The 23,666-nt window shown below is 40.7% G+C and overlaps 1 protein-coding gene across 3 annotated transcripts in view; it reads left to right on the forward strand.

Moving 5' to 3' along the window:
• The window catches only part of NUP205 (nucleoporin 205), an 87,747-nt gene that overhangs the window by 30,158 nt on the left and 33,923 nt on the right, over window positions 1–23,666 (forward strand). For 2 of the 3 annotated variants that reach the window (XM_051848966.3, XM_051848967.3), the window contains exons 11-23: window positions 762–912; window positions 2,614–2,819; window positions 4,151–4,333; window positions 6,584–6,634; window positions 7,160–7,369; window positions 10,309–10,408; window positions 10,832–10,969; window positions 12,163–12,352; window positions 13,016–13,136; window positions 14,765–14,846; window positions 15,124–15,288; window positions 15,595–15,719; window positions 23,401–23,515. In XM_051848966.3, the coding sequence (XP_051704926.2) occupies window positions 762–912; window positions 2,614–2,819; window positions 4,151–4,333; window positions 6,584–6,634; window positions 7,160–7,369; window positions 10,309–10,408; window positions 10,832–10,969; window positions 12,163–12,352; window positions 13,016–13,136; window positions 14,765–14,846; window positions 15,124–15,288; window positions 15,595–15,719; window positions 23,401–23,515 (1,837 nt within the window). Of the gene's footprint in view, window positions 1–761; window positions 913–2,613; window positions 2,820–4,150; window positions 4,334–6,583; window positions 6,635–7,159; window positions 7,370–8,320; window positions 8,416–10,308; window positions 10,409–10,831; window positions 10,970–12,162; window positions 12,353–13,015; window positions 13,137–14,764; window positions 14,847–15,123; window positions 15,289–15,594; window positions 15,720–23,400; window positions 23,516–23,666 lie in introns of those variants that run through there. The other variant, XM_089328649.1, reaches the window with a different exon arrangement.

Below are 23,666 nucleotides of genomic sequence, written 5' to 3' on the forward strand. Positions count from 1 at the left end.
GCGCCATATTGTGGGAGAGCAGATGCATAGAATAAGTCTTAATTCCAGTAACTTAGTCTAGTCCAAGTTGCTCCCCACACTTGCTCATTAATGTTTTAGCAGTATTTTAGCCTGTACTGCATTAGCATGGTAATAACCAGTGTATATACTTCCTGCCACGTTGAGAAGATGGGAGAGATACAAGTGCTAGAGAGGCTTAGAAGTTGTAATGGATGACAAAATGCATATGAATCTATAGATTAACATTTACTTTTATCATTTGTGAGGGTTAAATCTGAGTACTTAATATAGTTTTGGTTTGGCCGGTGCCTTGACCCACTAGGCTAATCCTCCACCTGTGGCGCCGGAACCCCGGGTTCTAGTCCTGGTTGGGGTGCTGGATTCTGTCCCGGTTGCCCCTCTTCCAGGCCAGCTCTCTGCTGTGGCCAGGGAGTGCAGTGGAGGATGGCCCAAGTGCTTGGGCCCTGCACCCCATGGGAGACCAGGAGGAAGCACCTGGCTTCTCCTGCCTTTGGATTGACGCAACACGCTGGCCATAGCAACCATTTGGGGGTGAACCAACGGAAGGAAGACTTTTCTCTCTCTTTCTCACTCTCTCACTCTCTCACTCTCTCTCACTGTCTAACTCTGCCTGTCCAAAAAAAAAAAAAAAGTATATATGTATAGTTTTGGTTTACATGTAGTCCTTGTTAATTGGCTCATGTTGCCTTAAACTCACGAAACACTTTACATATAATCTCTTTGTTTTTTTTCTGTTTCAGGTTGTTTTGTCTAAGTTTGTTAGGCAAATGGGTGACTTGTTGCCTCCAACTATTTATATCCCTTATTTGAAAATGCTGCGAGGATTGGCCAGCGGGCCTCAGTGTGCCCACTACTGTTTCAGCCTACTCAAAGTCAATGGTAGTAGCCATGGTAAGGAAGAGCTACATGTTGTTTGATTTTCCAGTCTTTTTTTTTTTTTCCTCTCATTTTAAAAATACTTACTTATTTGAAAGGCAGAGTGACAGAGAAAGAGATCTTTTAATCTCTGGTTCACTCACCAAATGTCCATAGCAGCTAGCTCTGGGTCAGGTTGAAACCAGGATCTGGGGATTCCATCCTGATCTCTCACATGAGTGGCAAGAACCCAAGCACTTGGGCCATCATCCTCTGCCTTCACAGATAGGTTAGTGGGAAACTGAACCATAAGAGTGAACAGCTGGAACTTGAACCAGCACTCTGGTACGGGAGGCTGCAGGGGGTGTGCTGCTGGGGATGGCTTTGTGTGGTATACCACGCTCTGTTCAGTCGGTTTTGTTTTTTAAGATTGATTTATTTATTTCCAAAGCAAAGTTACAGAGAGGCAGAGAGAAAGAGAGAGAGAGAAGTCTTCCATCCGCTGGTTCACTCCCCACATGGCCGCACAGCCAGAGCTATGCTGATCCAAAGCCAGGAGATTCTTCTGGGTCTCCCACAGGAGTACAGGGGCCCAAGCACTTGGGCCATCTTCCACTGCTTTCCCAGGCCATAGCAGAGAGCTGGAGTGGTAGTGGAATAGCCGGGACTCGAACCGGCATCCATCTGGGATAGCGGCAGCTTTACCCTCTATGTCACAGCGCCGGCCCCTGTTCTTCACTCTTGAGTTCAGTACCCCAATTACCTTTTAAAGAATATTGGTGATTTTTTGTGAGGTTCTTTCAGGCCATGTGTATAAGGTGTATATGAAATATCATTGGATGTTGTGTTTAGATTGGGCCCTATTCCTCAGTTATCTCATTGTATATGTACAGATATTCCAGAATTTTAAAAATAAATCCAAAATCTGAAGTATGTCTGGTCTTAAGCATCTTGAGTAAAGGATGCTCAATGGGTATATACATTTTCAATAATAAATCTAGTGTACAAAGTATGTGTACTTGTGACCTATCTTTGATTTCTTTAACTTTTAGGTGTTTATTGTCTTTTTCTTTTTTTGTTAGTATTTAAGAGTCTTTTCTTGACCAATTTTTCCTCATTTGCTTTTCAGACTTTTAAGTCTGGTTAAGCCAAAAATGCTGCAAAAGAAGAACCATACTTGCTTTGTTAGGTGGATATTATTTTCATTTTTACATGTGAAGAAGTGGAGGATTAGAGAAGTTAAGTAATTATTCTAGGGCACAGGTATTTAAAGAGCCGCAAGTGGAACTGAGCTGTCTTTGACTCCAAAGTCAGTGTGCTGACACTCTGTCAAGGCCTGGCTTATGTGCTATGGTTTTGCTCCCAGCTTGGTATGTAGTGGAGTAGTAGAATTCACAAACCTAGGCTAAGTTACCTCTTTTTTGGGGGGGAATTCAAGCTCATCATTTGTGAATTATCCTGTGGAAAAATAGCCCTGTTTAGTTACAGAGAACTCCCCTGAATATGAAGCAGGTAATGGGCTTGTCAAGCAGTTTACCTTTACATATATGTGTCCCTGTTCTTAGCTCTGAGCAGAAATTCAAGTTCTAGGTCACAGAGAAGTTCTAGCCTATGTAGTACAAAGATTGCCTTGATGCTAAGACACAGATAAACAAAATTTATACTTTTATATAAATCCTCCATTTCCGAGCAGATGTGTAGGGATTCTTGAGAGAATTCTGTGCTTTTTCTTTACAGTTGAAAATATTCAGGGTGCAGGTGGCAGCCCTGTTTCTTGGGAGCATTTCTTTCACTCCTTAATGCTTTACCATGAGCACCTCCGGAAGGACCTCCCCAGTGCGGATAGCGTCCAGTACCGTCACCTGCCTTCTCGTGGCATCACCCAGAAGGAACAAGATGGGTTGATCGCTTTCTTACAGCTCACGTCCACCATCATTTCTTGGGTAGGCAGCCCCTCCGTGGCAGCACTCTCTGTATTCTAGCTCAGTGGCATGTTAAAGGACCAACATCTTTTACTGCTTAAAGTTTATAAGTGATACAATTAGCATATCATTAGCATTCTGTCTTTAAGTTTTTTGTTTATTTGCCCTCTAAAGGGAATAAATTATTATAGCTTTACTTACTGGCCTAATATTAGGATGAAAGTAATAACCTGAGCCTGACGGAAAAAAAGGGCAAATAAGAATTAGTTATTGCATGCACCTTCTTCCAGAAAGTTTGCTAGCTTGGTTGTGAGCATATACGTGTGGGATGGGTGTATGAATATTTATATAAAGAAAAGTTTTAATTAAAAAGTTATGTACTGAAATTAATTTCTTCTCTCACACCTAACCACTTTGGCTACTTCTATCAAATTACCTTTGTAAAAAAACATTATTTTGATTCCATAATTTTCCAACTCAGAAATCTCATATTTATTTTTATTGTTTGCTAAAACAAACTTATATTGCTTAACTTTGCATTCTCTCTGAAGGATAAGCATAGTGTCTTCTCACTTACTAATTTTTCTAATGATGCTTAATAGTGTTTAGTAGTCATTTCTCATTGAATTAAAAGGGCCCGATACTAAAAAGTAGAAACGACAGAGTAGTTATTCATTTGTACATTATAGTATAGTATAATATGTATTTTATAATGTCCTAGAAAGCATTGAAAGTGCCTAGGTTAGATTTATGACATTGGCAGGTCATTTGTCTTTTTTTTTTTTTTTTTGGATAGGCAGAGTTAGAGAGAGAGAAAGGTCTTCCTTCCGTTGGTTCACCCCCAAATGGCCATTGTGGCCGGCGCGCTGCGCTGTTCCGAAGCCAGGAGCCAGGCACTTCCTGCTGGTCTCCCATGGGGTGCAGGGCCCAAGCACTTGGGCCATCCTCCACTGCCTTCCTGGGCCACGGCAGAGAGCTGGAGTAGAAGAGGAGAACCGGGACAGAATCCGGTACCCCAACCGGGACTAGAACCCTGGGGTTCTAGCGCCGCAGGCAAAGGATTAGCCAAGTGAGCCACGGCACTGGCCAGGCCATTCATCTTTATTTGTATTATTTTCTGTAATTGGAGCTGCAAGAGTAATTCTAAGGCAGTTTCTCTTCCAGTCTCTCCTGTGATCTGATTGGATCCACAGGGAGACTTACAGTGTAAGTGATAGGCTTGTTTTTGTTTTAGTATGTATTAAACCCGTGAGTGCCCAGTGTAAGTGCTTGCAGTTCTGAGGATTGTTGGTCATTTCTCTCAGCCTTTAAAGATGGGAAATCTGTCTCATCTTTGTGTGTTCCATTCTCAGAGTGAAAATGCCCGCCTGGCCCTCTGTGAGCATCCGCAGTGGACCCCCGTTGTGGTGATTCTGGGGCTTCTGCAGTGCAGCATTCCACCTGTTCTAAAGGCCAAGCTGCTGAAGACGCTCTCCGCTTTCGGAAAATCTCCTGAAATCGCTGCTTCCCTCTGGCAGTCACTGGAATACACTCAGGTAACATTAAGAACTCCTGATTCCACAACTTCAGTTTGGAAAGGGAATCTGATGATACCGTAGAAGCAGGAGCATCTGGTCGAGACTTGGCTTATACCATGAAGTTCCCAGCTAGGAAGTTACAGTTTGGAGACTGAGCATAGCCACAGAATTTTAGAGGCGTGGGTTTGTCTCTCTCTTGGATCCGTTGATAAGTTCACTGCATTGCTGGAGGCTTAGTCTTCATATGTCTCTGTAGAATTTTTCAATGTCTGTAACGTAGTACTAGATGGACAGAATTCTCCAACTGTTTTTTGAGACAAGGCTGACATAAGCCTTCATGAGTCATCTTACTCGTTAAATGTGAGAACATCCGGTTTTGTTTTTGGTTCCTTCCTACTGCGCGCCTCTTGCTGCATACCGGAAGTTGAAGCACCTGAGTAGCTCTGTGTGCGCAGTGGGGGGCAGCTTCACTGTCTGCTGAGTTTGCACAGACTTTAGTAGCCAGATGACCTCCTTGGTGGTCGTAAGAGATTACTGGCAGGATCATAATCTTAACTGGCCAAAAGTAGTAATGTAATGGGAATTTTTGACTTCTGCGTAGAGAGTGTACCTATGCTGACATAGGTGGGCAGTTATACTTGTTTGGGTGATACAGATTTTTCTTTTTAATTTTTATTTATTTGAAAGAGAAAGAGGGAGAGAGATATCTTCCATCGCTGGTTCACTCCTCAAATGGCCACAATGTCTGGAGCTCAGCCGATCTGAAGCCAGGAGCCAGAAGCTTCTTCTGGGTCTCCGACGTGGGTGCAGGGCCCAAGGACTTGGGCCGTCCTCTACTGCTTTCCCATGCGCATTAGCAGGCCAGCTGGATTGGAAATGGAGCAGCTGGGACTTGAGCCAGCACCCATATAGGATGGTGGCGCTGCAGGCCTGGGCTTATAACCACTGCACCACAGTGCTGGCCCTGGGTGCTACAGTGTTTGAAGTCTCAATGAATTACTAACTTTTCTTAGTATAATTGTAACCTCTAACAGGTATGTCTGATGGAGCTTGCTTTTTTTGGAATTTTTCTATCAAGTATGCTCAATCTATATGTGATAAAGTTATAAAGAAACAAGTATCTTTAGGAAAGTGAGAAGATGGTATATGTTTGTCTTAGCAGTAGTACAGCATAAAGGAAGCATGTGGTTCTCATTCATGGACGCATCATTGTGAAGCAGTGAAATAGATATTTCCTAACATAGGTATCTTGAGGATGTTCATGAGTCTTTATCAAAGTAAGACCGGAGTTGGTGTGTGCTGGGTGACTGAGTTAACTGGGCTTGCTTTTGATGAATGCAGCAGTACATGCCAGTGCCTACATGATTAGGGCTTTTTTTCACCTGAAACGAAACATGATTAGGTTAAATGTTTCTGTCCTTAAAACAGCACTGGTGTTCTTAAAGAATTCCACCTAATAGCACTCTCCTGACTTGCCAGAGATTAAAGTGTCTTGATGATGGGGCTGGTGCTGTGACATAGTGGATGAAGCCGCTGCCTGCAGTGCTGGCATCCCATATGGACGCCAGTTTGAATCCTGTCTGCTCCACTTCTGATCCAGCTCTCTGCTAATGTGCCTGGGAAAGCAGTGGAAGATGGCCCAAGTCCTTGGGCCTCTGCACCCCATGGGAGAGCCGGAAGAAGCTGCAGGCTCTTGTCTTTGGGTCAGCCCGGCTCCAGCCATTGCGGCCAGTTGGGGAGTAAACCAGCAGATGGAGGACACCTCTCTCTCTGCCTGTGCCTTTCTGTAACTGCCATTCAAATAAATAAATAAATCTTTTTAAAAAAGTGCCTTGATAGAAATTGAAATTTATTGTACTGTATAATAATTAGGCCTAGCAAGGTCGGGACCGAACATTTTAACTCAACTTCTGCCCCTTTAAGAAATCGTCTTTGGTTGGAGTAGGACTGGTTGTGACTAGATCACATTTGAACAGTGCTGAGATTTTACCCCATAGATCCTTTATGAGATTAATTCCCAGGATATCTGAGAGGTTTGCATAAAAACATCTTGTGTGCGCTTAGAAATTGCCACTTTTCTAAATCACAGACAGTTAAAAGTTCTGTCTGATGCTGCCAGAATTGCTAATGGAAATCCTGCAGTAATGTCATTTCTGATGGGCATTGTGAGATGTGTGGGTGCAGTGGGTGGCTCTGTTACATTGCATAGCCATACTGTTCACTGATGAATGAGCAGTGTTCTTGACATCTCCTTCTTGTTATTTTAAGATACTGCAGACCGTCAGGGTTCCAAGCCAGAGGCAAGCTATTGGTATTGAGGTAAAACTTTCTTTTTACTTAAATATTAAATTCATTCATATATGTAATAATAGTTCCTGTAATTTTCAGATTTATTGTATTTGCATTTGAAGGGTTTTCTAATCAGTGTTGAAATGGAGGTGGAACTCTTTAAAAAAAGGAGCTGAATATTTAATGTTTCAGATTTGGAAACACACGCAACATGGTAGCCATCCAAACAGTGTTTTTGATATGAACTGTTTAATTAGGTTACTTGAGTTAACCTGAAGTGGGAATTTAACTTTTATTTTTTCTCTACTCTCTTGTTTTGAGACAATTTAAGATTACTATTTTAAATTCAGAATTGGAGCTGATACGTGAGAATTTGAAACTTCCTTCTGATTGATCTATATTCATGTAATGGTTCTGTGTCTTCTAAATGAAAATGATAATATCTGTTACATATCTTTTGGTGTGATACAGCTCTAATAATAAATTAGCGTCTGCAAGATGCTCTGCACTTGATGGTTGACTGTTTACCACATTTTCTTTGTTGTTCTTTGGAAGGTTGAACTAAGTGAAATAGAATCCCGGTGTGAAGAGTACCCGCTGACCCGAGCCTTTTGCCAGCTTATTAGTACTCTGGTGGAGAGTTCCTTTCCTTCCAATTTGGGCGCTGGCCTGCGGCCCCCTGGCTTTGACCCTTATCTGCAGTTCCTTAGAGATTCTGTGTTTCTTCGATTCCGTACAAGAGCTTACCGGAGAGCGGCTGAGAAGGTTATGTTCAGAAAAATCTTTTCTCTCCTTAGCCATTTACTGTTGCTTTTTCTTTTATCAAAGATGCTAGGTGCTTGAACTCATTATAGGATCTGAGGATTAGTGCAACTCATAGTTTTAATTCTGAAATCTGATTTCCTTTATCTGTGTTTAAAAATTGGGAATTGTAATAATAACTCTTTAAAAAAAATTGAGAACATGGGTGGGTGTTGGCACAGCAGTTAAGATGCTACCTGGGACACCTTTATCCCTGTTCTGCCTGGATTTGAATCTTGGCTGCACTTCCAGTTCCAGCTTCATTTTTATGTACAGCCTGCGAGGCAGCGGATGATAGCTCAAGTCCTTGTTTCTCTGCTGCCCACTTTGGAGAACTAGATGGAGTTCTGGGCTCCTGGTTTAGGCCTGGCTCAGCCCCAGCTGTCGCGAGCATTTGGCAGAGTAAACCAGTGGATGGAAGAGCCCTCTTTCTATCTTCTCTCTCGATCTCTCTAGCTTTCAAATAAAAATAAATAAAGTAAACAAGTGAAGGTGGGGAGCTTAACCTATAACACTGGCATATTAGTGATCATTAATTTAAATGGAATGGGTTCATAGTCATTCAGTTCCTTAATTGAACAAATTTTAACTAACCTTGAGCCAAGAATGTCATACCTTTGTGAGAAACACACTGCTACTCCTTATTGGGATGAGTTAGGTTAGGAATTGAAATAAGCTTAAATTTGCACACCTGTGTCTTATCTACTAGTAGCACTTCTTAGTTGCGGAATGTTGGCTTAGTGGGAATGAGGTCCATCAGGCATGTCTGCCGTGGATGAAAGCTGAGGGAGCACTGATATTTATTGGCTCTGGTTACAAGACACTTAACCACTGAGCTGACCGTATATATCATCTTATGTAATTCTGATATTACATTGAGGCAGGTACTATTAACATTCCCATTTTACAGATGGAGGCTTAGCAAAGTTAAGGAACTTGCCTAAGGTCCAGGACCAGGACTTGAACCTAGGACTCTGATTCCAGATCCAAGCTCATAACCACTAAGCTATGTAAGAGACCTTTCTAGGTTCTGATGTAATTCGCTTTAGTCTTATTATGCTATTTACTACCTCACAGAATTCCCTTCAGTCTATTTTGTAGCAACATTTCTGCTTTATTTTGAAGTTGTGAGGTTTTAAAAATTGTTTTACTAATAATTATAAAGCTATTTTTTTATGCTTATTTGGAGTAATTAGAAAAATATAGAGACATGAGAAATGATATCACCCTTAATGCGTTTGCCAGAGGAAGGATCGTTCTTGTGTTCTTCCTGTGCACATGTGCTTAAGTAACGTGGGAGGTGGCCATGCCACTGTGCATTCCTTCACTGCAGCCTCTCGTCCAGAACTTTTCATGTCAGTAATGATTCTTTGGAAAGTCTTTTTACTGACTGTGTAGTGTCCATTAGCTGTGCCTGGCATAATTTTAATTTATTCATTGTCCTGTTATTGAACAAATCTGTTTATAATATTTAGTCATATTGGTTCATTTTTTGTAAATTGCTTTGTAATTTTTGTTCTTCTTGTATAAAAGCAAATACTGAGTGCATTTTACATTAAGAACTAGATCGACTTAGTTCACCTGTTTCTGATGTGACATAATAACTGCAGCCATGCCTCATTAATGAAAGCCACTTCAGATCAGTAATAGATGCTAAGGATTGTGAATGCGGCAAGGGTGTTCTGGCACTTGATTGCACTTGTTTTTAAATGCCGTATCTGCCTTTTCTTAAACAGGTTATTGTGACCCAGATGTGTAGAGTGTGTCAGCCCCATTCTTTCCAGATTGATCTTTTGCCCATGCATAACTTCAAACGCTCCTACTTTCCATGGCTGCCATTGATTTCAGCCCCATGCCAACATAGTCACCCTGAACAGTTTTCCCTCAGTTTTGTGAATTTATTTTACTGGAAAATCTTATTAATTTTTAGGACACTGACCTCAAAAATAAAAGACAAAAAAACAGTGCTTTGGATTGAGATGAATACAGTGCTATAGGCAGTATGTTTATCAGTCCTGAAGTCGCTTACTTAATGATACACCTTTTTTAAAAAAAAATTTCTTGTAATTTTTGGCAAATAAAGAAAGTGATTAATTTTAAGAAATAATAAGTTACCCTATAGTGCCCTTTTGTGTGCAACAGAAATAATGGTTTTAGAGTAATAGTTTAGAAAAACCGTCATTTTATAATGATGACCATTATCATTACCATTAATCCAGTCTTGCTAAAATTCAATGCAATAGATTTTTTAAATAAAGTTAATTTTATTACCTGTATATTTTTGTTTTCCCATGTTGATGCCTATCTCTTAAATAGATTTTTAGCAAGCAGGTGAGAATAGGGTCCTTCAGGGCTAGCCTGCAGACATTGTGTCTTGTCTTCTCTGACTGTAGAGTAGGGCACCCTGAAGATCTGGGCTGAGCTTCCATTCTGTTTGCTGCCAGACTTTATGATTCTAGGGGATTTGTACATTGCTCTGAGCTTCACTTGTAACAATGCTTAGATAAGATGATTTGTCAGATCCTTTCCAGCTGAGATTCTTAGAGAAAATGTGAATTACCTGACCCTTGGAGAAGTATCCAGCTCTGATGTTGTTTGGCTATAAATCAAATGGCTAATTACTAAAAGCCTTAGATTTTTAAATGAAGCCTAAACCTCTACTATAGAAATGTTTCCTTAAGAGTATTGTTTTAAAAAATATTTTACCTTGAAAATGAGCCGGTCCAGTATTCTTTAGAAAAATCAGCATGAGTTGGGGTTTCTGTATTGTTTAGCATGAATTAATAAAATAGGTAAGGGACTTTACTCATTTTCTGGACAAACAATGGGAGGAACGAAAAGCCTGGTAAGGCTACCCCCTTCGACTGTTTGCTCATTAATGAAGTATTTGTGTCTTTCCATAGTGGGAAGTTGCCGAGGTTGTTCTGGAGGTGTTTTATAAATTGCTCCGAGATTATGAGCCGCAGCTTGAAGATTTTGTAGACCAGTTTGTGGAACTGCAGGGTAATTTAATTATTTCATGTTCAAACCGGGTGTCAGCTGTTTGTAAAGCTACTTAACTATATAAATTATGCATGTTATATGCAAATTAAAATCATACTTATAAGTTAGAATTTAATCTTTTGTTTCATTGTTTAGATGATTTTAATTGTTCTTTTCAAGAGAAAGCTAAGTTTTGTTAAATGGAGGAAGATCAAGAACACTAACATTTTCCTTTCTAATGTGTTTGGTACAATAAGTGACTGAGTGCTGTGTGCGTTAGGTCTTGTGGGAATTACTGTTGGAGAGGGTATTGTTACTGCTTTTTAAATTGGTACTTGCCTTCATGTATGTAGATGCTGTTGAATTTCATAGATTTCAAATACATCAAGGATGTGACTGAAGTACTAATTCACTGTCTCTTGGGCTATGCTATGTCCTGTTTAGGAGAAGAAATCATAGCCTATAAGCCTCCTGGATTTAGTCTGATGTATCATCTTCTGAATGAATCACCAATGCTGGAGCTTTCTCTTAGTTTACTGGAAGAAGGAGTTAAGCAGCTTGATACCTATGCTCCTTTTCCTGGTATGTTCCTGGAAGTCATTGTCTTGAGGACACTTGGGATGTGTATCGTTGGTGAAGTGGGAGCTTGAAATAATCTGAAGTTCTTTCTCACTGTAAGTTTCTCTGTATATACAGTGGTGTTTTCACTGAGTCATTTAAATGGCTGTGTATTCTAAGTGAAAATGCGCTGACGTACAGAGATGGCAGTGTTACTGTGTCTCTGCAGGGTTCTTTGTAGCTAATTAGAGTGATAATTTTATCACTCCATCAAGTTTAGGGTGCCTAAGTTTAAATCTGAAGTACTTTTTGTCTTGCTTCCCTCATAATAGTTGTAAAAAGCATTTAATATAGTACTTGGTACAGTGTTTAGTAAATTTTGATATTATTACCATTAATTAACTATTACCTGTTCACTATGCACTTGATTTTTTTAAAAAACATGCTAAATATATTAATACATTTAATCTGTATGAAAGCCTTATGTGGTAGATATTACTTCCATTTAACAAATAACTGGTATGCAAAGTTTCACTGGCTTTGTTCAGTGAGTGTCAGATCTGGAATGTGAGCCTAGGCAGTTTAGTTCCAGAGCCCATACTTTGTATAATTCTGCTGTTACTGCCTTCACTTACTGTGACTATGATCTAAGTGAGAAAAGACAGATTCTAAGCATATTAATTTTAACTGTAATGAGAATATGCAAGTAAGAAACCATGGTAAGAATTATGCCAAAATTCTTAATTTGAATGGTAAGATTATAGGTGGCCCTTATTTTATGTTTTCTGCTACCTTATTTTCCATAATGGATCTGTCTTTCTCTATGTCAAAGTTTCTCAGCATTGACATCATATACAGTTTGGGCTGAATAATTCTTTATTGTGGATGCTGTCCACCAGATCCTTGTAGGACTTCCCCAGTTAGGACAATTGCAAGTTTCTGCAGATACTGTCAGACAGCATCTGAGTTCATATCAACCTGGTCTGAGAACCACTGCTCAAAATCAGCAGGCAAAAGATGAAGGAGAAGCCATTCCATAAACATACTCTGTTGCAAACAAACCCATTATTTGCGTAGGTGAAGTTTGTCAACTTGGAGCTGAAAGGTTGAAATGACGAGGCTCTTTTGACTCCAGAACTTTGTCTTTTGTTTTCCTAAGGATTGCTGAGTGGTTGTGAGACTCATTTAGAATTTTCTAACTTCATTTTTGTTTGTAGGGAAGAAACACCTGGAGAAAGCTGTACAGCATTGCCTTGCGCTTCTCAATCTTACTCTACAAAAAGAAAATCTCTTTATGGATCTTCTAAGAGAAAGTCAGCTGTCTCTGATAGTCTCTCCTTTAGAACAGCTGCTACAAGGAATTAATCCCAGAACTAAGAAGGCAGATAATGTAGTAAACATTGCCAGGTACATTACATGTGTTGGTAGAAATATAGAGATGCTACCTTTGATTTCTACATCTGGCTGTATGTCTGTGAAGTATCACTTTTTTTCTTTTTGCCTCATTTTAATTTTGCCTTCTATAGCTCATCTGATATTAGTTACTCTAAACCTTGCAATTTTTCCTTTTCTTCTAAATTATTCTGTATTCTAAAAATTTGTAAGTCTAAAATGACATGCTGTCGTTTATCTCCTATAGGGCTGGATAGGGAGCAAACATCTCCCTCTCATGGTTTGGTGTTCCATGGTTTGCAGAAATAACACCCTAGTCTCTTTTTAGCTTTACAGGGAAAACACTCTATTTGTATCTATGTGCTAATTCCCCCTTTTTATAAAGATACTGGTCATTACTATATTAGGGCCATAATGACCTTGTTTTAACTTGACTGACTACATATGCACAAACTGTTTCTAAGTAATGTGAAGGTGATTGTAGATTAGGGTGCCAGTGTAATGAGTTTTACGGGAACCTAATCCAGCCTATAACTGGCTAGAAGGGGACACTCTCCTCTCATTAACTCAGAGGTGCTCTATGATACAAAAGGTCTTGACATTACATTTTCTTTGTTAAGAATAGTTCAGAAGCAGAGTTCTGTCACATTGTTCCTCAAATGTTTTCTTATTCTAAAGGTACCTGTACCATGGCAATACTAATCCGGAATTAGCTTTTGAAAGTGCCAAAATCCTCTGCTGTATTTCCTGCAACTCCAACATTCAGATAAAACTGGTTGGAGATTTCACACATGACCAGGTAACTGATTTTGATTTTATTGTTGGTGCATTCTGAGTATACATGAAAGTCACAGAGGTTGTGGAAGAATTATATTCTTATTTGTAGAACAATTCAAAGTATGTTTTTCTGGGGATGGGTGAAAACCTCCCCATGTACTTGACTGTGATTGGACTTTGATCACAATGATACATACTACATGTATGGGACTAGATGACATGTACTGTAGTATGTGATTGTATAGCTTAATAAGACAGCTGCTGCGCTAAGCACATTAAAATGATTAGGTTTGTAGCTACAGTTTCTGTTGGTTTTCTGCCTCCAGTCTGCCAGGTACCTCCGTTCTAAGTGAGCTGCTGCAATGCTGAAGGTGTTCACTGTTGAGTTTTCGATCTTGACAGTGTTTCAGTGGGCTACATCTGTGTCACCTGTCTTGTTAAGAACGCTGTGGAGTTTTTAAGTGTTCCTCTTTTTATTCAGCTTAAAATAATTCTGTTTCTCTGGATTGTGGAGCTACAAGTGGGAAATTGCTTTTTTTTCCTTTGTAGACACTTTTTTATTTATCTCTATGTTGAAAATGCTTTAGCTGGTTGGATTTTTATTGTGTACTCCTTTGCAGTGTGTAGAAAGAGGGATCCTTCTGCCATTTAGGTGGGACAGATCTTCACTCACCCTGCAAGACCGTTAGCATCCCTGGGTCCTCTGCCACTGTCAGTGATAGTGACCTCTAATTGTGACAACTCAAAATGACTCCACATCTTTCTCAGTGTCCCTCAGATGGAAAACCACTATTTATAATAAACATATGTGTCTATCTGTGGCTTTTGGATAAGGTTCACGAAACAATGTGATAATCAGCGATGTTGAAGACTTTTGGTTTGATGACATTCATTTTGATTATTGATTTCTAAATAACAAATTAGCCAAGAAATATGAAACTGATGATAAGAAATACATTTCTAAAGAGAGAAGATGAGACTTTTTTATATTTTAGTTAAAATCTCATTAAGTTGAATATATAATGAAGAGGTCATGAAACAACAATTTAATTTTTTTTTAAAATTAATTTGATTCTTTGGGAAGGAGGATTAAGGAAGTTTTAAAACCAGTACATTTTGGGTCTGGGACTGTGGCATGGTAGGTTGGGTCTCCACCTGTGGCATCCTCGTTCCATATGGGCACTGGTTCAAGTCCCGGCTGCTCCAGCTCCCTGTTGATGCCCTGAGAGGGCAGTGGAGGATGACCCAAGTGCTTGGGCCCCTGCACCCATCTGGGAGACCCGGAGGAGGCTCCTGGCTTCTGGCTTCAGATCAGCTCAGCCATCTGGGGAGTGAATCAGCAGATAGAAGAGCTCTCTGTCTTTCCCTCTCTCTGTAGCTCTGCCTCTCAAGTAAATAAATAAATCTTAAAAAACAAACAAACAAAAAAACAATGCATTTTAAAACTCTTTGAGAGACTTAATTTATGGCAATTTAAGGAACTGAGTTTTCATTTTATAACATAAGCAAAACCTAAGTCATTGGGACAGATTTGCCCTTTTTCTTTACTGACAAATGTTTATATATATATATACAAATTGTGTTTATAATAATTTCTCTAAAATTTAAATACATCATATGATTTGTTTTTCTATCTTTGTATGACTTCAGAGTGTGAGTCAGAAGCTGATGGCTGGATTTGTGGAATGTTTGGACAGTGAAGATACAGAAGATTTTGTACGTCTGGAAGAAGGTGTGCCTGAGATTAACATGCATGTTTTTTACTTTGAGTTTTTACTTAAAATAAAGAAAAAAACCTTGAAATTGTTTAGTGTTGATAGAAAAGAAATTGCGAATTTGCTAGAAAAAGTGTAAGGCTTTTAGGATTCCTCTTTCATAAATCTGAAGCCAATGTTATGGCTGTTCGGGTAAACTGAAGCTAAACAAAACAAGGAGATTTAAAATACTTTTTTATATTTTTTAGTTTGACTTATGTTAAATTTGTGTTGTTTTGTAATTTCCACATTAAGGATCAGAACTTGAAAAGAAGTTAGCTGGAATCCGTCATGAAACTCGAATCCACATCTTGAATCTTCTCATCACCTCTCTGGAACGCAACCCACCCAATCTTGCTCTTTACCTGTTGGGCTTCGAACTGAAGAAACCTGTCAGTACCACAAACCTACAAGATCCAGGTATAGCTGTAAGATACATAAGCATTTATTAATTTATTTTTTTACTTTGTACTGAAGTGTTCATTTATTGAATTCTGGGCTAATGGGATAATTCATTGACAAAATAAATAATGTATGAAAGATAATGTGGTCATTAGGACTTAGGCCAACAGTGGCCAAATGGAGCCTTAGGGATTTGGCATTTGTCAATTTTCTCTAGCAGTATTTCAAAGAGTGTTACCATAGAAAATGTGTTTAGAAAATACAACGTAGTTTTAAGGCAGAAGTTCCGAAAGAGAAACTGAATTTCCTTTTGATTTCATGTAGGAGTCCTGGGCTGCCCTCGAACCTGCCTGCACGCCATCTTAAACATCTTGGAGAAAGGAGCAGAGGGGAGAACCGGCCCGGTGGCCGTTCGAGAGTCTCCTCAGCTGGCTGAGCTGTGTTACCAGGTATGCAGAAGAAACCTGACCAGATGCTTGAGGACGCCACAGACTGAGTTGAAATGATCTTCATGTGACTAGCCTGTCTTTCATGGGTAAAATCCAGATCCCAAGTTACAGAAGGTCTAAAGCTCTCCTATGTTGTTAACTTGAAAAAATGAAAGAAATTACATTTTTGTGACACATTTTGATCAGATAGTGTAGAAATTTTCAATAGTTTTGTTTTTTTAAGTTTTATTATTATTATTATTATTTTTTTTTTTTTTTGACAGGCAGAGTGGACAATGAGAGAGACAGAGAGAAAGGTCTTCCTTTTTCCATTGGTTCACCCTTCAATGGCCGCTGCCGCCAGCACTCCTGATCTAAAGCCAGGAGCCAGGTGCTTCTCCTGGTCTCCCATGCGGGTGCAGGGCCCAAGGACCTGGGCCATCCTCCACTGCACTCCATCCTCCACTGCGCTCCCGGGCCACAGCAGAGAGCTGGCCTGGAAGAGGGGCAACCGGGACAGAATCCGGCGCCCCGACCGGGACTAGAACTCGGTGTGCTGGCGCCACAAGGCGGAGGATTAGCCTAGTGAGCCGCGGCACCGGCCTAAGTTTTATTATTTTTTTAAGCTTTATTTAATTGTAAGGTAGAGTTAGAGAAAGATTGATTTTCCATCTCTGATTCACTTTCCAAATGGCCACAAGAGTCAGGGCCAGGCCAGGCTGAAGTCCTGAGCTGGGAACTCCACCTAGGGTGGCAGGGACTCGAGCCATTGGACCATCTTCAGCTGTTTTCCCAGGCTCAGTGGCCTGGAATAGTATTGGAAATGGAGCAGCCAGAACTCGTACCAGTGCTTATGTGGGTTGTGGAGGGTGGCCAATGTCCTGGGGTTCCTTGGGTCCCTGTACCCGCATGAGAGACCCAAAAGAAGCTCCTGGCTCCTGACTTTGGCATGGCCTAGCTCCAGTTGTTGGGGGAATGAACCAGCAGATGGAAGGTCTGTTTCTCCCTTTCTGTAACTCTGTCTTTAAATAAATGAAAATCTTTGAAAAAAAACAAAACAAAAAGCTCTTTTTGGTGGCAGGAGCCATGTATTTGGTTCCCTTCTTGCCCTATTAACAGGCTGAGTGACCTTGGACATGCCAGGAAAACTTTGTGAAGTGGGCTTTTTAAGAACCGCATCAAGGTTAGCTGTTCGGTGCTATGATTAAGACACAGGTAGGGGCACCCACATCCCTTTACTGGAGCACTCTGCCTCTGGTCCAGCTTCCTGCTAATGTATGCCCTGGGAGGCAGTAGGTCATGGCCGAGGTGCTTGGGTCAGGACACCCAAGAGGGAAACCTGGATTGAGGTCTGGCTCTTAGCTTCAACCTGGCCCAGACTTGGCTTTTGAGGGCATTTAGAGTGAACCAGCAGATAGAAGATCTCTTTCTCTGCCTTTCAAATAAAATGAAAAGAACTAGTTAAGTTTTTGAAAATGAACCAATTAAATTATGATGTCCTATAACTATGTAAGATGGTACAAAATCAGATTAATGGAAAATTTAAGCTCTGAGAACTTTAGTTTTACTTACTTGTGTTTTTCTTTTTTTATTCATTGTACAAGTGTAAGTGTTTGGGAATTAGGGTTTTATAAGAAGTGATTGTTTTCTCAATTTAAGTGGCATCTCGATCCACATTTTTTCCTAAAAATGTCATTACCCTCTTAGTGGCATAGAGATTTTTGTTATTTGCATATTTTTCTTTTTGTAATTTTTCACTGTTTCCATTATTCTCTGGCTGTCCAAAAATCCTTTCATTGTCAGTTCTTCAGCTAGGTCTTTGTGTGAATCAAAATGAATTCCTTCATATGAGGGAACAAAGTTGATCTACATTTCAGTTCAGTGTTACAGAATTTGATATGTACGTGGAAGCAACTTACAAGCTTGGTATTGTAGGCTAAGGATTGATGAAGTAAGTGAAGCCAGATTTTGGTCAAAAAGAAGGGTGAGGGGCCGGTGCTGTGGTGCAGCAGGTAAAGCCGCTGCCTGCAGTGCCAGCTTCCCATATGGGTGCCAGTTCTAGTCCTGGTTGCTCCTCTTCCAGTCCAGCTCTCTGCTATGGCCCAGGAGTGCAGTGAAGGATGGCCCAAGTGCTTGGGCCCTGCACCTGTGTGGGAGTCCAGGAGAAGCACCTGGCTCCTGGCTTCGGATCGGCGTAGCTCCGGCTGTGGCGGCCATTTGTGGGGTGAACCAATGGAAGGAAGACCTTGCTCTCTGTTTCTCTCTCTCACTGTCTAACTCTATCTGTCAAAAAAGAGTAGTGGGATTGTGTTTATTACTAAATTGCAGATTCCAACCCAACAGGTCTCAGAGGGGCTCTGACATCCTGTACTAATAAACTCCTAGGAGCCAGTGCTGACAATGGTGTTCCTGGGACAGTCTGAGTAGCAAGGTCTCAGAGCATTATGTACCCGGCGCCCATATGAGATGCTGTGCTGCAGGCAGAGGATTAACCAAGTGAGCCATGGCGCTGGCGCCCTATTGCTCTTGAAATAATACTTTTTTTCACCTATATGCTATAATTTATCTGCTTCAGGAAAAAATTGAACCTCTAGAAAGAATTTAGTTTTAGTACATCTGATTTGTAGCAAAGGGAAATAATTTGGACTTTATTGAAACCTTTATCATCCTGCAATACAAGGACTTCTGGGTCAAGATGAGACTAAGGCCTGTATCTTTGCCTTTTCTTTTTAGGAATGAAGATTTTTCTACCTGGTCTTGGGAAACAGGTTGGATATAGGACCCACCTTAGTAAAATGGCTTATGGTGCTTTAAAAATAAAAAGGATTTATTTATTTGAAAGGCAAAGTTACAGAGAGGCAGAGGCAGAAAGAGAGAGAAGTCTTCCATCCACTGGTTCACTCCCCAGATGGCTGCAACAGTCAGAACTGGGCCGATCTGCAGCCAGGAGCCAGGAGCTTCTTTCAGGTTTCCTACACAGGTGCAGGGGCCCAAGGACTTGGGCCATCTTCCGCTGCTTTCTCAGGCCATAGCAGAGAAATGGATTGGAAGTGGAGCAGCTGGAACTCCAGCTGGCACTTCAGGCAGCGGCTTTACCTGCTGTGCCATGGTGCTGGCCCTTTAAGGTGCTTTTTTCTTTTTTTCAAGATTTATTTATTTATTTGAAAGTCAGAGTTACACAGAAAGCGAGAGAGTTCTTCCATCCACTGGTTCACTCTCCAGTTGGCTGCAATGGCTGGAGTTGTGCCGATCTGGAGCCAGGAGCCTGGAGATTCTCCCAGATCTCACACTTGTGTGCAGGGGCCCTAGGACTTGGTCCATCCTCACTGCTTTCGCAGGCCACAGTAGAGAGCTTTCAAATGGATATTAAATAATAATACACACACACACATACAGACACACACACACACACACACACACACATATATATATGATGCACCAGCATCCCATATGGGCGCTGGTTCGAGACCCAGCTGCCTCCACCTCTGATCCAGATCTATGCTATGTCCTGAGAAAGCAGTGGAAGCTGCTTATGTCCTAGAGCAGCTGGGACTGGAACTGGCGCCCATATGGGATGCGGCACTGTAGGCAGTGGACTTAGTTGCTGCGCCACAGTGCCAGCCCCGTAGTCCTTTCTGAACTCAAATTTCATGTCCTTCCTTTCTAACAATATTACTTTGACAATGTCTTTGGGCATGTTTGCGTGTTTTCTTAACTTGCCCTCTGAGATATGTAACTCTCTTTTGTTTTGAGAAGTTCAGTGTTATGATATTACTTGTTTATAGAACATAAAATCCATGTAAAGCTGTTTTAAAGAAAAGCATACATCTGCAACAGAACCTGTTTACTGTGTTCCTTTTTTTGTCTTTTTCCTTGTGTATAGATATTACTTGTTTGTTTTATTAAGTAGACAATTTTGTGCCCCCCCCAACATGTTATGTTGCTACAGTGTAAATTACATATAGATTATTTAGTCTTTTTATTCTACTTTAATGAACATCTTTAGCTACCTTCTATTGTTTTGTTTTTCTTATGGACGTGTTTTCAGACATGGATTTACAGTCATTTCTCAGTGTTTACAATAGATATATATATTTTTTAAAGATTTATTTATTTATTCGAAAGTCAGATTTACAGAAAGAGAGGAGAGCCAGAGGGAGAGAGAGAGGTTCCGTCCAGTGGTTCACCCCCCAGTTGGCCACAATGGCTGGAGCTGCATCGATCTGAAGCCAGAAGCCAGGAGCTTCTTCCGGGTCTCCCAGGCAGGTGCAAGGGCTCAAGGACTTGGGCTATCTTCCACTGCTTTCTCAGGCCATAGCAGAGAGCTGGATTGGAAGTGGAGGCAGCCGGGTCTCAAACCAGCGCCCTATGGGATGCCGGTTCTTCAGGCCAGTGCGTTAACCTGCTGCGCCAGCCCCTTTTATAAAATTGCTAGAACACTGAATTTGTAAATTCTGAATCATTGTCCTTAGGAAAATATATATAAGATTAGGTTTCTGTAAGCCTCCGGTTCCCCACATTTTCATTAAGCACTGAATCCATGATTTTTGTTTTCTGTGTGCTTCTATTTAAAAATGCCTTATTTAATATGTATTGCTGATTCATTAGCATTGAACTTGGTGCCAGCAGAAGTACAACTCATGCCTGAATGAGGTTTATCTAACACGTGCATTTCATTTCACTAAAAATTGCATCGCAGACTTTTTGTGATTATGAATACTAAACAGTACTTCAGAACTGTGTTCGGGGGCTATTTTAAATAGTGAAATTTCTAACATAGACCACAAAAATGCAAAAATGTGCCACTAACTAGATCGTGAAAAGGAAGCACCCTTGTTTTCCTTTTGAGAGCTGGAACAAAAAGGCAGAGCATTGCTGAGTGTGAATCCAAGTTGAGCGACTGAAATTTCACTGCTGTGTCCGTGAATGACGTGCAGAAGCATTGCAAATGTTGATTTCGGGGTGGCAAATAAATCTTAGCATGTAGGTTAATTCACAGATACAAAGTTTGTAAATAACAGGGATTGACTGTTGAAACAAAGGACAGGAACAGTTTTATGATTTTTAACTTTAACTCACAAATAATTGTACTGTTTACCAGGCATAAATCATGCCAATAATAATACTAGATGCACCTAAAGTGCATTTAATAAATACTTATAAAGTGAATCACTCATGAATGAAAATTTAACTGCCTTTTTGTCAAATACTGAGATTTGCTTTGTATAATTCAAAATTTTTCTGTGGGGTGGGCATTGGCAGTTTTTAGGTCATCACTTGGGTCACTGGCATCCGTTTTGGGATGTCCCAGTTTGAGTGCTGGCTCAGTTTGTGATCCAGCTTCCTACGAATGTGCACTCTGGGAGGCGCAAGTAATGACTTAAGTACTTAGGTCTCTGCCACCCATGTGGAATGCCTGGCTTGAGTTCCAGGCTCCTGATTTTGTCCTGGCCCAGCACAGCTGTAGCAGACATTTGGGGAAAGAGCTAGCAGATGGAAGATCTCTTTTTCTCTGTGTTTGCTTTTCAAATAGATATTAAAAAACAAAATAGAAACTTGAATGATTTATAAGATATGACCTCAGCCTTGCTAATTACCTGAATTTTTATTTTGAGGAACAGAAGCCAGATGTTTTATTTGTTCATTTTTCAAATTTGAAGTATTCTTTTTTCTTTTCTTTTTTTTTTTTTTAAGATTTATTTATTTGAAAGGCAGAGTTACAGAGTGAGAGGGAAAGAGAGAATCTTTCATCCCACTGGTTTACTCCCCAAATGGCTGTCACGGCAAGAGGTAGGCCAGGCTGAAGCCAGGAGCCAGGAGCTTTTTCCAGGTCTCCCGTGTGGGACATCTGCTGCTGCTTTCCCATGCTCACTAGTAGGGAGCTGGATCGAAAGTGGAGCAGCCAGGACTCGAACTGGAGTCCATGTGGCATGCTATCGCTGTAGCTGGTGGCTTTACATATTACGCCACAGCACTGGCCCCTGAGGTATTCTTTAATGACATTCCTTGACCTGAGATCCTTTTCAGTTGCCACTATTTAACAACCTACCAATTTATAGTGTTTTCCCTTTCTATCAGTTTTTCACAGGACACTCATTGCCCACGCTTCTTGTTAACAACTTTAATTAGGTTGATTGGGTATTTAGTACAGAGGATGTCCCCCAACTTGACATACATACACACATACACTTGTCATAACCCAGTGTAAGCACACAAAGACGGACTTGCCTTTGCCTGAGACTTCGAAGCGTCTCAGATTCCATGTGGTAGGCCATCATGGATGACAGTTTTCTGCATTTCTTGTTAAGTAATCTTAATGTCCATGACACCTTCAGCAACTGTTCTTTCGCTATGGTGGTGGATATGAATGAAACCAATTTTGTGTTTGTGTGTGTGTGTGCGTGTGAACTTATTTATTTGAAAGAAAGAGAACAAGAGAGATCTTCCCTCCTCTGGTTCCCTCCCCAAATGCTCTTAAGAGGTGGGGCTGGACCGTGCTGAAGCCAAGAGTCTGGAACTCAGCGTGGTCTCCCAAGTGGGTGGCAGGGACCCAAGAATCTGAACCATCACGTGTTGCCTCTCAGCGTGCACATTAGCAGAAAGCTGGAATTCAAAGTGGAGTCAGGACACAAACCTGGGCACTCTGATGCGGCGGCTGCGTGGCCAGAGTGGCTCTTTACTGCCGTGCCTGTGCCTGTCTCCCTGTGAAGCTGAACCTTGAATGCCCCTGAGCCTCTGTGCCATTCAGCAGCATCAAAATTAACTTTATGGCTGGCAAACGATGGATATTTGACTTTGGGCTCTGTTTCCTCTCGTATAAAATATTTTTATTCTTTTATTCATTTGAATATATTTTTTAAAAGATTATTTATTTATTTGAAAATCAGAGTTACACACAGAGAGAAGGAGAGGCATAGAGAAAAGTCTTCCATCCGCTGGTTCATTCCCCAGTTGTCCACAATGGCCGGAGCTGTGCCAATCCGAAGCCAGAAGCCAGGAGCTACTTCCAAGTCACCTACGTAGGTGCAGGGGCCCAAGGACTTGGGCCATATTCCACTGCTATCCCAGGCCACAGCAGGCAGGACTTGAACCGACACCTATATGGGATGCTAGTACCTACTATGCCACAGCGCCAGAACCCCCGTTTGATCTTTATAATCAAAACATAAGAGGGGTGTATCAGTTTTTCTCTTAATATTTGATATAAAAGCTTTTTGCCCCAAATCTACTGTTTGTTAAATTTCTGTTTAGAGTTTATATTTTCATAGTATAGTTGAATTTATAGATCTTCTTTATAAGTTCTACAGTTGCTTCAATTCCAGTAAAGTTATTGTCTACCTGAGGTTGAGATGAAATGACTAATTCTCAAAGTTTACTTTGAAGGAATTTGTTATTAATAGCAGCTAAATACTAAAACATTACTTACTTAACTTTATGTGACCATGTTAATAAATACGTTACTGGTGATTTCAAGGTTGGTTCTACAGTAGTGTCCTTAACACACAGTTCTCTTTTCCATGTGTTTACTGAGCCAGGATGCCAAGAACTGCTTGTCACTCTGAGCTGATGGTTTAGTGAATATGTTCATCCATCCTCCTTGAGTTGTTGATGGGTTTAGTTCTTCACATAGTAAATCTAGGTTTATATCTTAAAATGTGTAGCACAACGATGACTCAGGGTTTCTCTCCTTTCTGTTCTTCAGGTGATGTACCAGCTATGTGCCTGCTCTGATACATCTGGCCCAACTATGAGATACTTGAGAACCAGCCAGGATTTCTTGTTTTCTCAATTGCAACATTTGCCTTTTTCTAACAAAGGTAGGAAGCCATTATTTTCCCTTTCTATAATATATATTTGGTTTTTTGTTTTTAAGATTTATTTATTTATTTAAAAGGCAGAGCTATAGAGAGGCAGAGGTAGAGAGAGAGAGAGAGAGAGAGGTCTTTCATCCACTGGTTCACTCTCCAG

This window comes from Oryctolagus cuniculus, chromosome 3 (genome assembly GCF_051225735.1).
Source record: "Oryctolagus cuniculus isolate XC-2025 breed Fujian yellow rabbit chromosome 3, ASM5122573v1, whole genome shotgun sequence".
NCBI lineage: Eukaryota > Metazoa > Chordata > Mammalia > Lagomorpha > Leporidae > Oryctolagus > Oryctolagus cuniculus.